The 25,349-nt window shown below is 31.3% G+C and overlaps 1 protein-coding gene across 3 annotated transcripts in view; it reads right to left on the reverse strand.

The window, feature by feature from the left end:
• Positions 1-631: 631 nt before the first annotated feature.
• Positions 632-25,349, reverse strand: part of LOC143230422 (putative lysosomal cobalamin transporter) — a 46,442-nt gene continuing 21,724 nt past the window's right edge. For 2 of the 3 annotated variants that reach the window (XM_076463946.1, XM_076463948.1), the window contains exons 5-15: positions 24,799-24,866; positions 22,025-22,113; positions 18,637-18,710; positions 17,332-17,457; positions 15,944-16,161; positions 15,525-15,627; positions 14,499-14,603; positions 13,937-14,080; positions 12,707-12,779; positions 11,093-11,196; positions 632-1,621 (exon numbers count right to left, since the gene is read on the reverse strand). In XM_076463946.1, coding sequence (XP_076320061.1) covers positions 1,505-1,621; positions 11,093-11,196; positions 12,707-12,779; positions 13,937-14,080; positions 14,499-14,603; positions 15,525-15,627; positions 15,944-16,161; positions 17,332-17,457; positions 18,637-18,710; positions 22,025-22,113; positions 24,799-24,866 — 1,221 coding nt within the window. In that variant the 3' untranslated portion in view covers positions 632-1,504. The remainder of the gene's footprint in view (positions 1,622-11,092; positions 11,197-12,706; positions 12,780-13,936; positions 14,081-14,498; positions 14,604-15,524; positions 15,628-15,943; positions 16,162-17,331; positions 17,458-18,636; positions 18,711-22,024; positions 22,114-24,798; positions 24,867-25,349) is intronic. The other variant, XM_076463947.1, reaches the window with a different exon arrangement.

A 25,349-nucleotide genomic window follows, 5' to 3' on the forward strand; every position in this document is an offset into this window, starting at 1 on the left:
AAGTAAAAAATTAAACCTCTGCAAGTATCAAAAAGGTGACATCACAAATGTAGATCTGCATGATCTGAAGGAAGCACATATGAAAGATCCTTCAGTGTAGAAAGTCTGGGATGGCACCAGGGAGAGAATCAAGTACAAGACAAATGAAAAAGAGACCTGTACAACAAAGAACCAGAAGGTCGTGCTGTAGTACTAAGAGTTAAAATCACAGACTGATGAGTTGTGGTGCAAAGAAAAGTAACATCTTACTTATTAGTTACTAGAACTAGTCAGTTCTAATTAAAAATAAAGATTTTACTTTTCATTATGCCATAAAATATGAGCTTTTCTGTTTTAATCTTATTATAATAGCACAATGTGCATAAGATTAATTACTTGTACCATTTTTATTATAACAGTAAGAAAAAATTGTTGATTTTACACATTTTATGATATAAAAAATCTTATTTTACTATTTAAATCCAAAATAAGAATATGAAAACATTATAGTTTTGTGTCATTTCAGATAAAAAAAAAGGTTTTCCTCATTATCATATTACCCTTTTTAGATGTATTTCCCATCATGTCAACTATTTAATGCAACCCATAATGTCACTCCCTTGGAACAAATAATTGAAACACACTTCTTAAATTAAGACAAAACACAACTTTATTAAGTTGCAAATCAATAGCTTACGAATAAATGAGGGAGAACCTAAATTTAAGGTTAAGTAACAACAATATACACCTTGAATATAAAAATATTCACTAAATTAAAAAAAAAGAAAGAAGAAATATTCACATTTATAACCAATTAGATCTTATTTTGGAGCAATTTTTAACTACAACATTTAAAGTTTACATTTTACATGAACATTCCATTTACTGCAGGATGTGGAAAAAAACTCAACTAAAGTCAACTGGATCAGTATGTTTACTTTTGAAGATCTAACATCTATGAATATCACTTAATATGCTTTTGCAATATATACATAGATAGATTACTTTTCAAAAACAGAAAAAAAATTATTCAAATGCAATGGAATCAGAACAAAGTTAAAGATACATAAATTAATATTCCATTATGCTCCACAGATACAAAAGGGATCAAACTTAAAAAAACTTTTTCAGAATTTAAGAAGAAACAAAAACTATATTCAATAAGATAGGACTTATGTGTTTATGTCCTTAAAGACTAAATCCTTAAAGAGTGAAATGTTTTCAGTCATTCATGACTGTAGCTGGTTTATTATTTTTTAAAAAGATGCTAGGCTATACAGCAATCTAACCATTGAACACTAGAATTAACAAGGCTTAAAATATTTTTGATATTTTAAACATTGACCGTAATTATAAGATAGTACCTAAAACTAATGTTGGCAAAAACCTAACATCTTTACCACTATTATACTTCTTACTTAAGAAAACTGACATCAAACAAGTTTACGACTGTTTGTAATAAATAGTAAAATTAAAAAGAATTAAAACCTAACTGTAACACAAGTAGGCAAGTTATAAAGTTAGTTCAAGCTCTCAACATATCATCATCATCACTCTCTTCCAAGTCATCTCCTTCTACCAAACCTTCAATTGATGACCTCCTTTTTCTAATGATGGTGACAAAAAAAGCAATTACTGTTACCTGAAATTAAGAAAAAACAATTACTGTTAATGAATTATGGAACTGGATTGGTGTCAAATTTTTCATTCATGATGAACACAGTTTTATAACCAATCAGTGTGTGTGTGTGTGTGTACACACACACCCCAATGCAAATAATCTACCCAAATGAGTTTTAATAACATACATTGTTTTACATACATTTATCATGATCATAGAATTACTAATGCCTAATAGTAAAGGTGCATAACAGGACAATGCTCAGTATCTAGAAGGACTATCTTCAAAAACACAAAGATTTGCAATTATTTAGGCAGGGAAGCAACCTATTGCATTTTGGCCTAGTTTTACTCACTTACTAAGCTAATAAGCCTATAACGAGGATATCCATTGTGATCATATGACTCCAAGTTGCCTCTTAATGTGACTTCAACAAGAACTTTCTAAATTATTTATTGATGATGAGAAACCCACTTGAAATAAAAGTATATCTCAGAATAGCTGGTATGGGTATTAACACCAGTTTATTCTGCATGAGATGAAGATCATCCAGTGTGTTTTACTGAATCACCTCAGTTATTTAATTATCTAAAGCACAAATCCTATTAAAATCTCATGATCATGAGCAATACACAATATATTCCAGAAATATTAAAACAAACTATTTGCATCAATGGTGACAAAATAAAAATCTTTTTTGATCAAAAAATATTTTGATAACAAAGATTTCTTTTAACTTTTTCAGCCAAAATCATTTTGTTATGACAATTTTAGATTGTAAGTTTAGCATTTAATTATTTACAACAGGATGAAAAACTTGTTCTTTCATTAGCAAGAAGTTAGAACAAGCTGGCAAATGGAAGAGATTGGGGAAAAACATTCTGTTGGCACAAATTCAGACTCAGAATGTCATTTAACAGACTACTAAAATTGTCACTCATCCTTAGTTTTACTAAAAAGGTTGAAATTATTAGTTATAATAGCAATATTTACATTCTGTTAGCCCATGATGATCAAAATGACATACATTCCCAAGTGTTCTATGGTTTATTTTATTGTATGGATATTGTTCCTAAGATTAAACATAAACAGTTTTCGTTGTTTAAAGATTTATATATTCTTGATGTAGGAAGGAATATGTTGGATCCACTATTAAACAGAACTGCATGACACTACTGTAGCTGACAGCTTTATTTCTTTTAGTGAAACTAAGGATGAATGATAGTTAAAAAAAATTGATTAGTCTCTGGTTATTACAATTATGAAGCTGGTTTTGAAGTTAACATTTTGTACTTTGAAAATGTATTTCCAATAGGTACTTACATTCTCTTACTCAAAGCTATCTCAACCTTGGTTTGTCCTCTAAACATTGCTAAACATTTCATCACTAACAGCACACCAGTGTTTTATATCCCTTCATTTTCTTGACATTTCATAACATGTGATTACCCTACACCAATCATGTTGTGCCATCTATAGTAGAACAGGTAGCTCTCTCTACTATTATAGCAAAATCCTTAATTTTGAGAATTGGTACAAACAAACTACATACACTGGCATGTCAGTGATGAGAAAAGATAGCAAGTGGGTGAGTAGAGTTAAGTACCTACCAGAAATAGATTTTCAGAGTAAGAATGTTAACTTCTGAAACAGTACTATCTCTTCTCACTCAAAGCTAGAATCTCACATAGCAGAGGTGTAAGAGCCAGTGCAGACTTCACAGTATTCAATCAAGTGAAGAGCAACTGTCTTGAAAGAAAAGGTGTCCCATAATAAGAAAAGAAGGCACACCTGTGGGGTATAGCACTATTTATAGAACAGATATGCCCTTTGTCCAGTCATGAACAGTGTACTACATAAAGGGTGGAATGTAATAGACAGGCACCAAAGACTCAAGAAAGAAAAGTGCAACACCATTCATTGGAGAAGTACTGTATACAACAATGGCATAAAATAGAAAAGCATGGACAAAAACAGAATGTCTTGGGACATGCCAACTGCCATCCAACTGGGGAAAGCATCCAGTCAAAATGCCTTGCCTGTCAAAATCAAAACAGATAGTACATAAATCCTCCATATATGCACTATGAATTAAAATAGGATATAGTGATAGTCATATTAAGGCACTTGATAATTCATAAGTGGTTAGGGCTAAAGTATCATCTGATTTCCAGATTGCCCAAGAAGAAGAAAAATCCACCTTTCGAAAGTGCTCAGGTTATAAGGGTTTCTATTTCAGTTTTATCAAGACTTTTTGGACCTGTGTGTTTTTAGCACATCATGAATGTACCACAAATTATATATGAATATGCAAAATTTTACCCAACTGGGCAAACAGCATTAAGGGGAAATGCACGGGGATATGTCAGTGCCAAAAGTAGTCCATCCAGGCAAAAACATCCAGTGAAAAGGTTTGTGAGATCAATAAGAGTAGTCCACCTGTGAAGAAAACATCCAGAGGAAGTCCCATGCATACACAAAGCAAAGAAATCAACAACAGTGATCTGCCCAGGCCAAAACATCCAGTGAAAGTGACTTGCATTTTTTTTTTTTTTTTTATTGACACTCAGCCTGGTCAAAAACATCCACAGAAGTACCTTGAATCCAAAATACTGTCACTGCATAATAAGCAAGTGTAACAATGATATCCTTATTTTTACTGCATGGATAAATATGAGCTAATAAGTTTTATTTAGTTTATTGTATAAACTCCGTGCAGGCAGAAACATCTACAGTTCATCCCTCCAGCAAATGAGAAGCAGAAGTGGCAAGGATTCCCATGTTTGACTAGAAGAAAAAGAGGGGAAAAATATGCAATTGGGAGTCCAGTGTAACCACACATTGGAGACTGTGCAATATGTGTCTATGAATCTCTATTTTGAAAAGCAGGAAGATTCCAATGGTAAGAAACAGAAATAAGTAGAGATTGGCAAAAATCTCCACTTGCTTTACTCATGATTTTCATATATGTGTATATAAAACACACACACACATATACCACTGGATAAACAAACACTGGTCTTACAGAAACACTCCATCTCAACAATGAGTGTTTTAGAAATATAGAGATTTAGTACAAATACAATAAAGCATATCCTACAGGGAAACACCCATCACCAGGCATGATCCTGAATCATGATGAAAGGGATGGAAGAAGGAAATAACTCAAAAGGAAAAGGCTTCCTGGAAGAAGGAAAACAGAAGTTGTTCAACAGGGTTGCTTTATAATGGGCAACAATAAAAAATGAACAAACCCTAATAAACAGTTAGGTGAGGAACAAAAGGATGGGATAGTCAGAAACCAATGTGAATGGACCAAAGTTTAAAGTAAAATGAATGTCTCTGAGAGACAGACAAGAAGAAAGAGTGAAAGGTACGGATAAGGAAAGATGTTGCATAAAAGTTGAAGTACCTGACTTGAGGCAAGTCACCAGACAAAGATAAGCAAGAAGATGAACTGTGATTACGCCGAGATAAAATATGATCAACTGCAGTTGTTGTTATTTAGTGTTTTATGACACAAAGCAACTATGATATCTGCACCAAACAACTGGTAAAAACAATAAAATAACAGTGACAGTATTATAAAGTGAAAAGGGAAATTAAGTTGAAACAAAAACAGTGGCTCAATGTCTGATAAAAGCTTAAATAGAATTAAAAGGGCCAATGGTCCTTAAAAAAATTAAAAACATTTGTAAGGTGAACAGTGTCACCATTTCCAATGACACTGTCCAACATCAGGGGTAATCCCACAGTAAAATCATGTCTTAAATGGTGTCATCACTCAAGGTTGTAACAATGGCAGAAAAGTAAAATTTAAGCTACTGTGACTCGAGGGTTACACAGACCACACATTGGTGCATCAGTCTCAGATAAAAGAAAACAATGAGTTAAAAAACTGTGACCAATGCATAACCATAGTTAGGACAACTTCCTTCTTCCGATCCTCATGGAAACAAAATAGCCAAAGAGCAACAGAAAGCTTGATCTGGAAAAGTTTGTTATCACATTACTCACTCCAAGTTGACAACCAACTGGCACAGAGCCAAGCCTTGAATACAGGGCCATAGTCAATGTATGGAATAGACATGGCAGTGATAGTACCATAGCACAAAGAATTAGCTGCAGTGTCAGGAAGCTCATTCCTGTGGATATTGACATGGCCTGGTATCAGAAAAACTGGATAGAAGTAGATGATACAGAGAAATGAGACAGTTTTGAATACAGACGAGAACACGGTAAGAACTAACATGAAGCACTTACAGAGCCAGTAGAGAGCTAACTGAGTCGATATAAATAGTACAATTTATGCACTGCATAGTTCTACAAGATCCAGTACAAGATAAATAGTGTATAATTTGACAGTCAACCCAGAAACTGGAGAGGAGATCCTGTGAGCAACAATTAAATCACAATAAACCATGGCAGAGCTCACAGAGTCACCTGATTTTGAACCATCCATAAAAATGGGAATGAAAGGATGGTTCAAAAGATGTTCGGCAAATAGAAGACAGTACTTACAATTGGGAGTATCTGCCTTCTTCAGATAACTCAAAGAAAGTTCACATTTGGGGATGGTTATAAACCATGATGGGCTGACCTGTGGAGACAGTAATGTCATCCAAAGACAGACCCAATTCACCCAACTGTGCTTGGATACGAAGACCAAAAAGAACAACAGCAGACTGTCTATTCTGAAAAAAACATGGCTCACTGAGGAAGGTAAACACAGCCCCATTAGGGATGTTGTAGTAAGGATCAAAATCTTGAAGCTTACAGTAAAGACAACTGGAAACAGTGAAGGTGTAGTGGAGGTTTATGAGACTCAGTGTACAAACTCTGTACAGAAGAAGTGCAGAAAGCCCTTGATGTGTAGCTGCTTGATGTGTGGAAAGGAAGTCAGCCCGAATATAAGCCTGAAAAACTTTGCCTTGGAGGCCACAGCTTCTACAAGACAGAGCTCAAGATCCGGGTGAATACTCCGTTGGTGGCAAAAGTGCAAGCAGACATTTTTAGAGAGAGAAAAGCTAATTTAAAACAGTTTGTTGTGTCCACTTCAGTAAATGATTGAGGGTCATTTATAGCTGTTTTTCAATGAACCTCATGTTGGAAAATTGACACGTGATATGGAAGTTGTCAACATAGAATCTGCTTGCAACTGTAGGGGTAGCTGTCTAATAATTACATTAATCTTTATAATATAAAGTGTGACACTCAAGATACAACTCTGAGGGACTCCAAATTCCTGTGGGAAAGAATGGGAAAGTGTCAAACATACACAAACTTGGAATCATTGGTCCATTAAAATTTTTTTGATAGAAATGGGCAAATTGTCACTCAACCCATATGATTGCAGGTCTGGTAAAATGCCATATGTAGAGATGCCAACTATTTCAAATGACTGAGCATAAGGATTGTAGACAGAGCCTGTACAGATATCGTACAACCACTGGATACAGTTTTGAATCATCCATGTCTGTGGATCCACCTGTGGCTAAACTGTAAACACTGTTAGTAAGTATGCTTGAAATAATTTTGTCATCTTCACAACCCAACATTTGTACAATGGCTGTAGTTTTGGTTCTAGCACAGCCATATTTTTTTGCTATATCAGAGTCTGGGAACATTTTTTTCTGAATAGATGCCCTGCATCATTGGCTACAGCTTGGGGTAAATTATGAGCAATGACGAATTGCGTGAAAATTACTTTGCATTTATGTTTTCATATTCTGAATTGTTACTCATAAATGTCGTTATCTGCATCATTTTTGTCTTCACCTCAGCCTTTTTGTTGGTGAGATGCTGATTTTGTATGTCTTGTTCCCCATATGACTTTGGAACTGATGGTAAAAAAGAAGCTAGTTGGGTACTTAATCCAAGTTTCATTCTCAGTTTGATGTCTTACGTGCTGAGCAGGTGCACAGTTCTGCTGAAAAGCAAAGTAATTTAAAAGTGTGGGATACCTATGAAAGGTATCCCAGGCCCATTTTTTGAGCCTTCTATGTCTTGAGACAGGTATTATTCCACTGAGAATACCATGGAAAATGTTGAGGTGTTAGGAATACACTGCACAGCTGCCACATGGGTCATCTGTCAATGGCAGGATCAAGTACAAAGGGGTGTGAATCACTACATTTAACACAGTGTGGTTCTAGTTTGCACTCATATGCATTGTGGTCTTTGCCAACACAATGAGTACCATGTTAAAGAACCACAACATGATGTCCTCAAGTAACCTGTCTTGACTGTGGCAGGTGAACGTGGTGATGTAAATGTCAAAATTAGAACAGTAGTAGGCATCATCATTCTGTCTTTGTGAGTGGAAATTCAGCAAACTACAGAAATGCCTTGGCTGGAAAAATCAGTAAGGATCTCTAACTCACGAATGTTCTTCCACTCCCTCTCAACCATAACTCCTCTTGAGGATTTCAGTGTAGCATGGGGTGTAATCTCGATGTCTATACTCCAAATGCACTTTGAATTTAGAAGTTTGGTGTGATGTGGTGAAAATGTCTCCTGAGCCAAAGAGGAGAAGGCTGATGGTGAATGAAATGGAAATTGAAGAAAACCTCAAAATGAATAAGAAACTGCATGGGGGTGATAATGGTTTTTTTACAACTGGATGAGTAAAACCCATCTGAGCAGTGTCTCAATGAAGCAAGCAGGTTATTACTGAAAGACTGGGCAAGAAAAAAATCACTAGTAGTAGTCAGCTGTTCATGTAATAAAGAGTCCAAGCTCCCAGCAAGTAAAGATGATGTACCACTCAACAAAACACAAATGGAAATGAAGGACATATCAATGGCTCTCTGGAATAGAAGACAGAACCCTCATGGATGAACTGAAGAAAATGATGCAATATTGGGGTAATTGTAATATGAAGACAGGCATCCATCATAATGAACATGGTCATCCAAATTTAAGTGGGAAAAGAAAAAACAACCACCAAAGTGAGAAGTTGGACTTCAATGTGAAGTAAAGGATCTCCAGATAGATACACAGCCAGGAAAAATCCATGATGGATTTTCAATCTCCTGCCACTATGTTTTGGGAACAACAAAGAGAGGAAAGTAAAACACAGGTTGAGTGGTCATACCCAATTTAATGCTCTTTTGTGAAGGAGGTTTTGAACACACTAGGCAAGACACATGAAAGAAGTACAATCCTGAGGAAGAGGGAAGTAAATCTGATAAGTAGATAAGGAAGGAGCAGAAATGAATGCAGAAACCTTCAAACAGAACCTGCAGAGGACACAGAACTGACATAAAGCACAGATACAAAGGTACATAAACAAGACACTCATAGACAAAGTAATCATTATGAAGAACTAACAAAGCCTAGAAATTGTTTGAGTCTAGAAAGTACATAAAAATTGCAAACTGGTAAAATTGTGAAAATTCATCTAAAACCTAAAACAATAAGCAACACAAAATACAAAACCACTACAAGAACTTATAAGATAAAAGATCCATAAATACTGAACTCATAAGTCTACTAAAACTGATAAGACTTGTTATGGACAAGAAAATAAAACCTACCCTGAAGAACACGAGAATAAGAAGGCACACAGTTAGCAATAACAACTGTTTCAAATCTAACCCATAATTAGACATGATTTGTAGTAAAGAAAAGGAACTTCCAAAGAAATTAACATAAACAGTGAAACAAAGTATAAATAACAAACAAACCCACAAAACTGGACTAAGTTACAATAACTCAAAACCCATAGATATACTGAAAATGAAATGAAAAAAAAGTAATAAATGCAAAGTTAGACTAAAGCAATTGACATGATTAAAAAAAATTATAATGTCTAACTCACCAAATGCTGAGCAGAGAAGACATAAAAAGACCTAAATTATCATGTCCACAAATTAGGTCCATCCACAAAAGCTCATATAAACTTGTTAAACATGAGTATACCAACAGGATATCCTGGGAAAAAGAACAACGCCTAACTCAGCAGACTACATGAAAGAGCACTAACAGGTAGAAAGTGCTGCAGAAAGAAATTTACACATAGTATATCTTTCTTCAGAAAATATCACAACATGGAAGGCAGAAATCTTCAGTGAAACTTAAGACACAAACTCCCTGTGAACTAAAACCTGAGCTTCTCCAACAGATATCGTCAACTCTGAGACCTGGAAATACATGCCACAATCATTGTCTACTATTGCAGGTAATTAATCATCCATCATATTAAATCTTGAAACCATATTAACATATGAGAATTTGGAAAACAGAAATATTTCTAAAATGTATGAGTAAAAACAACTGAAATCAAACTTAAGTTTAAACTGATATAAATTTGTGATCAAGTCCAATCAACTTTTTGTAGTCACATGGAGAGTGATTTGAAACATACATCTATATACAAAAATGCTAACTGAGAAAAGTGAGGATTGTGCTAGAATAGTAGAAGGAGCTACCTGCAGTAGTAGAGATAGTGCAGTATGATTTGTTGAAAGTAGTCACATGATCAGAACTTGTTCTGAAATGGCACAAAAATGAAGGGGTATAAAAGACTGGAGCACTGTTACTGATAAAAATTTTTACCAATGCTTAGTGTAGTGGTTCCCAACCAGGGGTGCGAGATAGCATTCCAAGGGGTGCAAGATAACAATTTGTTTCGGCCACCTTCACCTTTATTCTTAACTAAATAATATTGTGAGGGGTGCAAAAACATATTAAAATTTTTTCGGGGTGCAGGGCATAAAAAAGGTTGGGAACCACCGGCTTAGTGGGCAAACCAAGGTTGAGAGACCTTTGGTGAGAGGAGGTAGTACTATTTCCAAACCAACAATATTCCGATCTTTCCCCTATTTTCCAATTAAAAGCTTCTTGTTACACCCACTAACATGCTTATCTTACATTTAACCCATTCACTAAGGCTGTAAAATATATTTCCCAGAGCAAAATGGTTGAGATGTAATCCTTAAAAACAGTGAAAATATAAATATACTGTTCCTCTTATCAAACATTCTGAAATATACTAACATATAAAATTAATAAATTCTATATCAAGCTATCAAACAGTTATATTTTGATTGTTTAAATGACTAAATTTAATGTAATATAACAAATAAATAATATGCAAAATAAATATGATTATGATAGATAATAACCAAACTTTCTTTTTAATTCTGTCAATGACAAAGAAAACAAGATTTACTGAACTTCTACAGATGACTAATAAACATGCTTTATTGCAGTTCTATATATGACAAATAAATGAGCTTTACCATAATTCTGTAGATAACTAATAAAAATGCTTTAGTATAAACTTATAGATAGTCTATGTACAAGCTACTGCAAATTTCATAAATAAATAACAAACAAACTTTTCTGTAATTATATAGGCTAATATACAACTGTTAATTCAATAAATGACCAATGTATAAATTTCCAATATCTTTCAATTAACTTTCTGGACTAAAAAAAACCAACAAAAAACAACATTAACAACCTTTGTTGTAAGAAACAACATACCAGCAAGAACACCCACATAGCCCAGTAGTATACAGTCCCAAAGAACCAGACTTTGTAGAAAAATCGCAACAAGAGAATACTTGCACGTGTCATCGTACATTCATCTTAAAAAAAAAAGCGAATGGTTAAGTATTAAAAGTCATGGTTAGAGTACCATTTGATATTAATAATATTCCACAGCTAAGTAAGAGATGTTATTTTTGTTTTATTAGTCCTTTTGGGGATGATAGCATCACTACTTTTATTTCAATATTACTCTAAAAAAGTAAGTTTCACAAAATCTAGTACACATTTTCTTAATGTTGTTTATGCAATTTTTGAAAGGAAAGAAAAAAAAAGATAATTTGATCTACTATTTCAATTTCTTTTGTTGAGTGATGCACTTCACTCCCTTTAAGGTATAAGTGACAAGAAATTTACCAATGACCTTACTTTTCAAAGTGACAAAACAGTTTACTTTGTCATGTTTGCTAACTGTATTTTATACTTTTTTCTTGGCTAAGAAGTTCTTGTGGTTTGGTGTTTGAGTAAATTTAATATAACTTACAATAAAAGAGGATTTATGGTACCTGAACAGTTTGTGATTTCAGTATGTATAACTTGTAACACTCACTTGACCAAAATGTCTTTACTTGATGCCTTATCACAAAATATTTTTTAAACTTTGAAATGGATATAAAGTAATTATCAGATATAAAAATATATTATCAGAAACTAAAAAAATATTCCCAAAAAAGTATTAAAATTGTTTTTTGTATTTAGTGTATGTCTCTAACTTTCCTTTTCTAAAATATCAGTTATTTCCATGAGGCATTATGTATTCTAAATTACAGTGTTATGACAGAGCAAATGACCTTTCCTTTCTCACATTTACAAGGATGGGATCACATCAAAGTGATTAACACTGAAAAGTGCTGAGCATAGTCACATGGAACAGCATTCCTATTATTGTTTTGCTGTTTATAACACACACACACACATTTATATTGTAGAAAATCTCCCATTCCTGTAATCACTTGATTGCAGTTGCATTCTTCAAAGCTAAGGACCATTAAAAGCTATAAAGATTATCCTGAGAGGCACCAATAAATACGAGTTCAACCAATAAACTTATGACTAAACATAAAGGCCCAAAATATAAAATATATGCCAAACCGAAAATGTTCAAATTTGAATAAATAAATAAACGCTTGCAGTGCAACAAAGAAAATTTAGAAGCTTATGATTTACAATTCAGACATGAGAAAAGTTTGAACATTGTTGAATTTTTATTTTTTTTGCATAAAATTAACGAGTACTAATACTTAAATATTTTTTGATTAATATATTTTTCAAGTAAATTTAAGCATTTTATTTTAATTACATTTTTTCAAGTTAAGTTACGAGTGTGTACTCAAGTGATGCAAGATCATTTCTTCAGAAGAAGGTTACAGGCTGGAAAAATTATATATTTCATATGATGAGCTTCTGAAAAAACTGAAACTTCCTTTTCTTCAGAATTTTGATTCAAAACATAAGTATATTATTCATCATCAAACAATTCCTAAACATTCATGATAGATTTGTTTCTCTATAATAATTACTACTAAATACAATAAATTAGAAGTTTTTTACCAGGCAGTGCCTCTGAGCTGCATCTCTTGAGTACTTGGTTTGTAGAATTCCCTGTTGCATTTGTTATATTAGCCTAAAACAAGAAGGTATACTTGAATGTAAAGAATCATGAATGTCTTCTGTAAGATGATATTGTCCAATTTGTACACATAGAATAACAAGACAGTAATGTAAAGATGAAAACTCATACATAATAAAATGTAATAAGTTATAGTAAGATGATGATATATATATATATAGATAGATAGATATATATGCATAAGGAATAATGATAGCCTATAACAATGGTTCAAAAATGTGTACCACTATAAGTAGGTATGCTTTCAGTTACTCATTTTACAATACATTAGAAAGGAAACAACACTATCTATTCATAATATACGTGCACATTTATAAATTAAAAAAAAATTGAATCTTTAGCATAACTTTTTTGTCCCCACACCCCTCTAGATCTTTCTGTAGATCGATGGTTCTCAACCATTGGATCATTTGTCTATGGTATGATAAACTGTTTATATTTATAACACCACAAAAGTACATATTTAAGAACAGAAACTAATAATATTTTGAAATAAGATACACAGTAACTATTGTGTTTCCTCCAGAAAATGCTTTATGTGAATTACTTAAACATTAAATTATGTTACTTTAATATTTTATAAAGTCCTATGTAAACTACAGTGAACATCTTTTGTGTCAGTTCAACAAAAAATAATAATTGAGATAAAATAATTAAGACAATTTATAATTATCAAAACAAATTAACATAATGAAATACTGGCTAATTACTATAAAAATACAAGAGTGGATGACTATTACATACAAATATCAATAACATCAAAAAACATTGTATAAAATAATCAATAACATATTTTGATTACTACTCTTTTCAGTTATTCTAACTGTCAAAGTTTAAAGTATGAATAATCAATCGATTGAACATAATTGATTACTCAAGCCCACTGATTAATTTATTATCAATTTTCTCTAACAGCTCAATTCTACAAGCATATAGTCAAAACTCTTTTCATCATTTTGATCTTAATGTTTATAAACTCAAAAATAAAAAAGAGCTTAAAAAAATCTTTACAATTATCATAACAAAACTTAAACAATCAACCAAATTCTATCAAATATCATTACTTGCAAAACTTCCACAAAAAATTTCAGTACAAAAACTATATATTATTAACACTTTGAAACATGAAAAAGAATAAAAAAAACTCTTACAATGTACTGTTGACTGCCATAGGTGGTATACTGTGGTGAAACATTGTAGAGAAATATGTTGATAGCAAGAATAGTATACATTAAAGTTGAACACAACATCAACATTCCCTGGGGTGGTGTCCTGTGAGGACGTATCTTGTACATCTGATGTTGATATCAATCTTATTTATTTTGAATTCCAGTTCATACAGTTTATTTACTTACAAGTGCATAGAAAATACTCTACCTCCATTTAACTTCAAAACCAAAAAACAAATGTATGAATTTACACAATTATGTTATGTAAAAGAAAAACAAGCTAATAGGTTTCACTGTCAAACATAAGAAAAGCTCCAATATACTAAATGAATACCAAAGAATACCATATTTCTTGTTTTAAGTTAAAATTATTTTCTTACAAATTATTTTAAAAAGACCAACAATCACACAAATTTATAATTCAAAATATTTTTTTCAAGTAATTACTCAATGTTGTAAAAATATCTCGTAAATTCATTGAATAAATAATCAAACTAGTAACCTCTATACTTTCATACATTGCAGTTCTCTTTATGACACTTACTCTGACACACAAACACCAGATGCCAAGATTCCTGATCCCGTAAATTGTAAACAGAACGAGGTAAATCAGAACACACACAAAAATAACATAGTCTACTGGAAAAGCCTGAAAATGTAACAAGTAAATAAATTAAAGTTATAATCTCTAGTACTGAAAATTCTGCAATAAATTAAAGCAAAGTTTTTAAATATAAATGTACTTTTAACTGAATAGCAAAAATACAGTGAGGTGAACAGTCTAATAAGAATACTTAAAAGTCCCTTGAAGAGCTTAAATATTAGCCTGAGTAAGTTTGTTTGTAAAATAAAATATTTCAGTGATATAAAGCTAAACTATTTTAATGTATTCAATAAATGAATATAGAAACAAAAAAGACTTTTGTTAGTGCTTAATTAATAGACCCATCTTGGATGTTTTATACCATACTTTATCAAATTTTCAGTGATGTCGAGAAACCCACTTGTTGAGAAATTTATATGCAAAAACGGCTCGTTTGGGTTGAGAAAATATTTTACATAGAAGGTCGAACAACGTTGTTCGCTCTTCTATGTAAAATATTTTCTCAACCCAAACGAGCCGTTTTTGCATATAAATTTATCAAATTTTATTTCTTTCAATTAAGACATAATTATATGGTTTATGTTCTATCATGTTTCATATGTGAACCTAGTCAGAATTCTGTGTTTGAGACTTGTTCAGGTTTTGTTTTAGTGAATAACCATGTATATGTGCTGTGTTTCTTCAAGTTTTATCTATTTTTTGATAATGAACCTAATCAGAATTATAAATTTGACACTACAAATCAAGTTGAAGTAAACTGGCAAGCATTAAGATTTCATGTTAAAAACCGTTTGACAAAGTTCATTAAAAATCTTTAAAATTATAGGGAAATATTACATATCTATTAGTGCAGAAAATAACACTTATGAATATATTATTAATGCAAATAAAGCTTTTACTCTTTTGAAATAAAGAGCCCAAATGTGGCTTAAAAGATTATAACATATATATCAACAATATATTTACCTTTTGAGCATGAATAAGAACAAAGTCAAATGGGTTTGGCAATTTTGGTTCTTTCTGAGCATAACCCATTTTATAGCCAAGAGAGTTGATGGCTTTATCAATACTGACAAAATACAAAAACGTTTGAAAGCTACTATTTACACTTTAGAAACAAACCAATTACACTATCAATACATCTATACATTAAAAAACAAAGAAACTTCATTATAAAAACATTTAGAAGCATAGATGTGTATACAAATATCAATAACACTACTGACATTCATACATTCTTAAATTCTAAATATTCACATTCTGATAAAATAGCCTCTTTGCTATTTCATATTTTAGGCATCTCTCATTTCTTTTTAATTATAGGGATTCTATTTTAAAACAAGATATAACATACTGTTACTTATGACAATTTCTGTCACACTTACTTTGTTAGAAGTAAAGAAACCCATAGCAAGAATCCAAGTAGAGCTCCAATAATTCCTATGGCTATTTCCACAGGGCGTAGTATGCATTTACACTTGTATAGGAAACTTTCTCTTAGGTTCTTAAGATGTCTTTCTTGTCTAGAAAGCAGATGTTCATTTTCTTGAAGCTCAGCCAAATCAGATTGTTCTCGAGATGACAGCCTTTTTTTATTTTGATACTAGAAGTATATAAAAACTAATTATAAAACATTATAAATTAGTATTTAACAATTACAAAACTTACTTTTATATATATATACTAAATCTATTATTTTCCCCCTCACTTTACATGTTTTCCAGGATCTATTAACCTTAATGAAGACTTCTGAGAGCTTGAGCAACCCATAATCATAGAAATTCATGGAAAGTCTCAGTAAACAATATACCACAAATAAACTTTTGTACACACATCTTGCAGAAAAAAACTGGTATGTTCAATTCATTATGTGGTTTTTGTCTTGAAGGAACTTTATCTTGTTGGGATCCATTCCATGCAAAGATACTTCACTGCAGTATAATAAGTATTTTAATATCATGCACATTCATCAGGGCATATTTTTATCTCTAGAAGTTTAACTTACTGTTATTGTTGTGAACTACAACCACAATATTTTTTTGGAGAAACTCCTCCAACATTTTAAAATGTTATATGCATAAAAACAAACTAAAGCAGACATATACTCCATCCAAAATACTACCCTGTATCATATGCCAGATACTGCTCATATAACTTTCAATAATTTAGATTTTGTTCAACTACCTGTGTTTGGAGAAACTTAAACACAGTTTATGTTGCATTTTAGACCAAAAATTGCAACTTATCTTGTTTACAGATTTAAGGGAGGATTAATTCTTTAACTAAAATAGACCAGAATTCTTGGGTTACCTTTTATAACAAGCTATTTAACCTTCTTCACTACTTAAGCATATAACTATAAAGTACCCTGTTTCCTCCTGCTTTCCTTTAATTATGAAGTTTATCATTACAGATATCTCTCTCTTTCTTTGAAGTTCTAAAATTTCATGCCTTGCATGAAATTGGTAATTAAGGAATAGGAAAATTTCATATAACAATCCTATAATGCAACTTTCTCAAACAAGGTCTATTTTAGATGTTCTATACTTACAAATTTTCCCACTTGACAAACTGCAAGAGAAGGCTTTTCAATTGTATCATAACTAGCCATAAGGAGGACCAGGAGTATGGTTACTGAATACAAAATTGTTACATATATCATGAATAGCCTTTTGAATTCTCCAAGTTTACAGCAACAATCTATATTATCTGATTATCATAGATGTACACTGTCAAAATGTAAGCACATTTGCTGTAAATACATATACATTACCTTGTTTCTCAGGTTAGTTATCCGTGATGTTGTAATTTCTCTTTGTTTTGTCACATCATCTTCTTCTGCTACAGCACTTCTAGTTCCCCGAACAAGATGGACAGGCCATGATGAGATCCCACAACTCTACAACACATTAGTAGATAGTAAATAATAACTATAACAATCATAATAACCAGAACTGAGGTTTCTTTAATTCATGTTATAGATAACTGTAAGGTTTTATGTATAAGCAAGATTATTTACAGTAGGCATCTGTGACTTGTTGGCAATAAATTTCAACAATAAACAAACAGCACACAGTCCACTTTTTTTAAAATAATATATTAAATCAAGTCAAACAAATATAAAACTGTTCATTACTTTTGAACACAATTTGACAAGATGAGTTATTTTTCCTGCTCTGTTATTATAATACAGCCTATGATGCTTTCACTTTAAAAATGGTCACTATACATTCTCTATGGCTAAACTGACAATCACACAGTTTAGATTTATTTAACATTTCTTGTAACTCATTTTGGATGCATAAGTATACCCCAACAGAGGCCTAGAATGTTTCACACACACATTACTAGATATTACAATGCAATAATAACCAATTAAAACAGAGAGAAAATCAAAGGTTTTAGTAACATGATACAATAATATCACAATCACTGATTTGTAACTAGTGAAGTACACAATGTATTATTTGTAAACAGTTATGTAATCAAATTTGTGATAAGATATCACTTCCAAAAAATAACTGAATTTAACACTCTTGGTATATAAACTATCTACATCATAACATTTGAATTAAACTTCAGATGAAACAGTCATATGTATCTAACAATTACTATTTCAAATGCACTATCTCAATATATAATACATTGCAGTTGTTTTATGGACATCTTATGTAACTATGTTTTTTTCCTTTTCTGTCATTACAGTTTTTACAAAATATCTATATACACAAGTTCTACAATTCTTAAAGAATATATGAAATATCACTTTTAAATTCAATTTTTATTTCTGATATGATTTTGAGATTTGGCTATTTACATTTTGTGTTGATTTTATCCTACAGGTAAAAAAAAAACTGATATAACTTTAGGCAGAAAAGTACTAGTGCACATATTTGATACCTTGGAGATGAAAATTGTGCACTTTTGACACATTTCAGCTTGCTTTATTCAAAATAAAAGAACATAAACAGTCAATTAATACCTACAGATACATTTATTTCAAAAGCTCTATAATGTGTATTTTTTTACACAGTAAAATTATAAAAATATATATAAACACCAAAGTGTACACACTCACAGAGTAAATGATGAAATACAGCATACCAATAAGACTTAAAACCCCTAGTATAAAGGACAGAGCATCTTCACCACCTGAAAGGAAAAGAAAATTCAGTGCTTATTAAATGCTTGCTTCAAATATACAACACTGAATAGACAATACCTTCAGAAACTAAAAGTCAAAACATTTATTACATACATTATTTCAACTTCATGACCTGATAATCAAACCCTTCAGCACTCAATGTATTATACATTCCTGACCTGGAAGTCAAATAGCCATCACAAAACATACTACAATTTCATGATCTGGAAGTCAAACCCTCCAACACATAATGCATTATGTCTTCATGACCTGGAAATCAAAACCTTAAGCACACAATGTACTATATTTGATAAACTCTCAAACACAATACATTACACCTTCCTGCCTGGCAAATCAAATCATCCAGCACACAGTGAATTACACCTTAATGACTTAAAAATCAAACCCTGTATTATGCCTCCATGTCCTGAAAATCAAAACACACAACATACAATGCATATCATGTTAAGATTCTGCTGGTTTTGAGTATATTTACTTGAACATATAACAATTCAAATTCACTGTTCAATACTATATAGTAAACTGGCAACTTGCTGATTGTGAAAGTTAAAAATTAATCTATGACATAAAGGTCTAATGCCTTCTTTAATTGGCTGTACCCTCTACTGTGGACTGCAGTTTTGCCTATTTAAGGCTCATCAGCATGACTTGGGTCAGCAAACCAAAGAAATACAGCTAAGCCTCTTATGAGGGTGAAGTGTATAAAATATGTACACAAAAATTCAAAGATATTATATTGCATTGCATCATTATAAGAGGCCTAATGGTATTTCTTTGGTTTGCTGAGCCAAGCTGTGCTGATGAACCTTTAATAGGCACAAATGCTGTCTACAGCAGAGGGTATGGCCAATCAAAGAATGCACTGATCCTCTACTTCACAGATTCCATTTTTCAGTTTCACCTCAGGTGAAAAAGAAATTTTTAATATGTACAAACAATCAGTAAACAGTTCATCTGCTGTATAACAGTGAATAATGAATGACAAAATGTCTTAACTCTTTCACCATGGGCTCAGTCCCTAGTTTTCATCCTTGTAACCATTTTGTGCTTGATATAGTTTTCAAACTACAACTATTAAGTTAATAAGCAAGCATACATTCACAAAATTTTGTAGATTACCAGTAAACATTACAAGGCTTTTGTACACAAAATATTACATTTTTTTTTATAAAGTTCAAAAATTTTAAGTAATGTTTTTCTCGTAACTTTTTTCTTTTTGGATGACTAACATAGAAAAAGTAATTTTGACTTTAGAACTAAAAACACTTATGCATAATAACATTTTCAAATTTTATGTATCAAATCTTTATAACATCCAGATACTTATCAAATGTTTCTTAAGAAAAAACGTTATATCAGATCTATTATTTTCACCAAAGAATCTCTGTATGGGCTTTGTCGATTTCATTAATCTCATAACAACCATAAAAAATGAGGAAATTAATATTATGTATATAGTTTTTTAATTCTAGAATCACTACAAATTATTACATGTAACCACATATTTATATGTATTTATTTTTATTATACTGACCTTCCAGTCATGCCTGGCTAACATTATAGAAGTTGCAATGATGTGGCTCATGTGCATTCATGGCACTGTATCAAATAATATAAAACTGGCCTTAAGGTTTTACAACTCTCTTGGCTGTGTTTCAGTGTATTAGTATTTTGCAAAACACAGGTACATTTCAGTTACAATATATATGTATATAATTATTACTATTTACAAACAAGTTCTTAAACTTATTTTTTCTTAAAACACAAAGCAGTATATAAATAGGTATAGTAAACAATTGTATCTTCTATTTATGACCTTTGTACTCTGGACAGAGCCACTGTGTTTGATTCAGTACATAAGCAATATCTCAGCAAAATAAAATGAGGTTATTTTTTATTCTAACCTGTCAATATCAGTAATATGAGTTCCTAATTCACAAGAAACTACAGACTTTTTACTTGGGCATTACAAACAACTAATTTGAACCACTGACGGATTCCACGTACCATATGACTCACAAAATTCAATATTAAGGTGTGTTCTTTTAAATTAAGAAATTAACTAATGTATAATACTAAACTTACTGACATAAAATCATAAAATAATAGTTAAATAAAATTTTGAATCCGAGTCAACAACATGGCCTTTGACCTACGTGGGTTACAATTATTCACATACCTAAATTAATTTAGGTTACTACATGGTTAAGGAAGGACTCTAAACCTTCACACACATAATGAACCACACTTTCAATAGCTAGAATTCTAAAGTATTACAACCTAGAAATGTAAATCTCCAATACACAGGGTACACAACCATAATTTTCAAAGCAAACTGTTAAAAGAACAACTATTTAACAATAGAAACGAAAGTATTAATTATAAACTAGAGAACATTTTTACATCTTCAAAATCATGACCAACAAGATGTACAACAGTTGTATCAGTAGAATTTAAAATCATTGCTGATGACTTTTCTTTCAATGAATAAAAGACATCTACTGATCCACACAATGTTCATGGACAGCTGTTTTTGTTTTTTTCTAGAAACAATGTAGAGGTTGAGTAGGTTATATTGAAATGATTTTGGAACATCCCCACGCTGTTAGACTATGTTGCCACATGCAGTCATATTCTATCTGACAACCAAGTATCTTAACAACAGCCTTGCAGCAGGTTTCAAATTGCAAAAGACTCCATCATAGTGTTGTCATGTCTAAAGCAATCCACTCCTTTCTGCTGGCTTTTCACAATCCACCTAGTGTGCAGGCACAGTGACTTAACTTTTGTGTTCACAAGTTCTCACCTGTTACGAGATTATGTATTTTACTTATCAGAGCTAAAGTACAACTTTTTGGTCTCTTTCCAAGAGGATGTGGTTTCTCAACTTGATCCACAATTTCTTTGTTTTCCAATATTATGGATATCTAAATTTTAGAAATTCGTATTCTTTCTAAACACATCTTTATGATCTGAATGTATGAATATTTTACATTAAAAAGGGCTGTTACATACATTTTAAAAAGCCGTTCAAGTGTCAGCTACATTGTACAACCAATAAAACACAAAATGTCAATATGAGGGTTTTGATATGTGTATATATTATTCCACCACAACCTTATTACTGGCCATGATTTTCAAGACTTTTTATTTAGCATATTCAAAATTGTTTCAATACAATATACTCTGTAGATGAACCTGTAGTAAATAATGGTTTTTACACCTAACTGGTTTGTCCTACCTTTACATAACTTGTATTTTGAGTATTTCTGTGACTAATATATTTGAGGAATAAACTTACGGTTTTGTCCAAGCTCACTGACAATAAATTCCAACTTCTCCCATTCTGTACTATTTTTACGAGGAGCTTCCTTCACTGGAATAAAGGCTCTAATTCATAAAAAAAACAACATAAATTACATTCTAAAAACATTAAAAAACACACCAAAGTGTACAATACAACTAAAATGGTTGTACCTTATTATTCAACTCAATAGAAAGCAAAATAAAAACACAACTTGGCATCAATATTTTAAATAAATGACACTATATTCTATTTCATTTGTTCTTTAGTGCAAAGTTAATAATGTGATATCTATGCTCTGTTCACTATAGGAAACAAACCTTGGATTTTAAGGATTTAGGGGAGTAAATTTATCATTGACCCATCAAAAAGTCTATCATGCAGTAAGCTAATGCTGCACTACACATGTATTATAAACATTGTTACCAGTCTACCATAAGAAATAAGAATATATTAAACTTAACCACATGACAGGACATACAAGTTCCTTTCCACTATTTAAAGGAACAATTAAAGTCCACACACCATAAAATAATGTAATAAAGTTTTATTCCATGTATGGATTTTAAAACAATTAATATAGTGTTTTAGTTGTGAAAGTAAATTTGCCTGTAAGCATAAATTAGGTTAATATTTTTGAAGTTCTATTTAGTACTAGACAGTACAGAAATGTTACACTTGGCAGGCAATAGTTTGTTTGTTTTGGAATTTTGCACAAAGCTACTTGAGTGCTATCTGTGCTAGCCGTCCCTAATTTAGCAGTGTAAGACTAGAGGGAAGGCAGCTAGTCAAAACCACCCATGGCCAACTCTTGGGCTACTCTTTTACCAAGGAATAGTGGGATTGACCATCACATCATAATACGCCCATGGTTGAAAGAGCGAGCATGTTTGGTGCAACAGGGATTCAAACCTTCAGCCTTCAGATTACGAGTTGAACGCCTTAACCCACCTAGCCATACCGGGCCGCAGGCAATAGTAATCACTGTTAATAAGTTCATACTTAAATTTTTTTTTATACAAAAATTATGCTTGTAGAAATGGGTCTCATATTTTCTGATCAGTTTAAATCTAAGTCACACTTTGTCAAGAATGTTTGTATAATTTTAGTATAATTCAGTATCATGCAATTATATCACATAAATTTTCCATATATGGGCTCAGTAATTTTGACTGATCTTTTAACACCATACTATAGCTTTAAATATAGTAAACATACCTTCATGAAATTTGGTAAGCATTCAGTAAACATTGTAAAACTTTTATAAAGAAACAATCAGTTTTTCTTCATTAAGTATTTTTCCTAAGATTTCTTTACAAGTTTATCGACACACACAGCATTATTCAGACACTGACTTGTCTGAGTATAAAGCAATTTTTGTGTTAAATAAGAAAAACGTTTTCAAATTTAATTTATATAATTTCCAGAACCTCTTAAATGAACACATATTTTTTTTAGATAGAACTTTTATATTTTATCTATTATTTTCTACATCCTAACACCATACCTACTTGGTTCATTTGTCTGACTTGATCTTAAACACGAAAGAATACAAAATAAAATTAAATGACTTTTTTCTGGAACGACTGCAGATTGCTACAGAAAGTTAGTTATTTATCCTAAACATACTGAGAATCATAACAATTTATAGTTTATTTTACTCTTTTATTGCTATTTAAACCATGCTTAAGTACTAAATATGAAAAACAAAGCTATACACATCTGATGAACAAACAATTCAAGTTACAGTAAAACAAAGTATTGAATTATATACCCTTCTAAAAGATATTTTTATATACTTTTTGTATGTAACCTTAAAAATTTCCAATCTTTACAGTTTAGTTACTTTTATGACAATATATAAAAGAAATTTTGTAATTCTGTGAGAGTCTTGTACATTTTCACAGTTGAAGCCTTAATAAAAGTTAACCTAATTTTTGGTGGGATGGGGTTATTGTTAGTACTTTAACATTTATTGATTTTGATTATTCGATTAGTAACATAAAATAATAATGTGAACAAAAGTAAAGTGATTTGTACTCATTATAATTTAATTGGGTTTTTACTTAATTTATAAAGGCATTAAAATATTTTCCTTACTTGACTGAGGTGAACTTAATAATAGCTGAATTTGTAGGCCACATAATTCAAAAACTGTTCTGAGAACAAGCTAGCATATTACATAATTCAATAAATTATAATCTTCTCTTGTTATTGACTATAAATAATGGTAGCAAACATCAGAAAGAATAACCAACATTTTTGAAAGATAGTATGTGATAGGAAGTTTGAATTTCTGATTCATATCTCGAGAAATCAAGATGAGAGAAGGCTAAAGCAATGTCTATGAGTCTGTAACTTCTATTAAAACTCATAAGCTCAAATATGGGTGAAAATATTATCAAAAGTGAAGAATTAATAACAAACAATTTTCATATGATGCAGCAAAGTAAACTTTGAGAACATATTTAAATATATCCTTTTGAAATTAAGAAATTGAAAATTTATGTGATGTTAAAATTTACTTTATTATGTTTTGGTACCAAGTTTTTTGATACACATTGATAATAATGGTGATTAGTGAATTTTAAATGTAACTCAGTAAAAAAAATTATGAAATGCTCACTTCTGTCTACCCATATCCAGAGGGTTAAATGCACCAAAAGAAGTTTTAACAGAGAGCACTTGTGTGGTCAAAATGTTAAACTCTTTTATGAACAACTTTTATATAAATATATTTTCTTACATAGATTTCTAGTAACTGTTCTTACCCAATCAGTAGTAGTACTGCTCCAATCAAAAGAAAGACAACTGTGTATTTCAAGGCTGTACAAAGTCGCTGAAATAGTCCATGTTACACAAGTTTACATGTATGTATAATATAGTTTTGACTGATTGATTAACATATTTAAATGATTAAACAGGTGCAGTACTTACATGTTATTTACTTCTAGAAAAACACTGGATAAACACAGTTTTTACTTTTATTTCTTTAACTTGTACAATTTGCATGTTTTACTACAAAATAAATAACCTTTATAGCATTTGACAAGCTGGGAAATATTATACTTTCAGCATAAGGAGAACTGACAATTTAGTGACAAGTCTATAGTAGTATACTTAAGTAATATATCATGTGAATACATAAGGGAAAACGGAATTTTTTGACATCAATTACAGGTCAATGGATGAGAGAAAGTGGCAGATATTTACACTTTGTGCCAAATAGTGGCTGTATAATTTTACTTGTTAATTATTATGTTCTCTGAATATTTTGACTTTTCATATTATTATTCTTCAAATTAAGAAAAGAAAAGGGGAT

The sequence above is a fragment of the Tachypleus tridentatus genome, chromosome 10 (assembly GCF_004210375.1).
Source record: "Tachypleus tridentatus isolate NWPU-2018 chromosome 10, ASM421037v1, whole genome shotgun sequence".
In the NCBI taxonomy this organism is placed as follows: domain Eukaryota; kingdom Metazoa; phylum Arthropoda; class Merostomata; order Xiphosura; family Limulidae; genus Tachypleus; species Tachypleus tridentatus.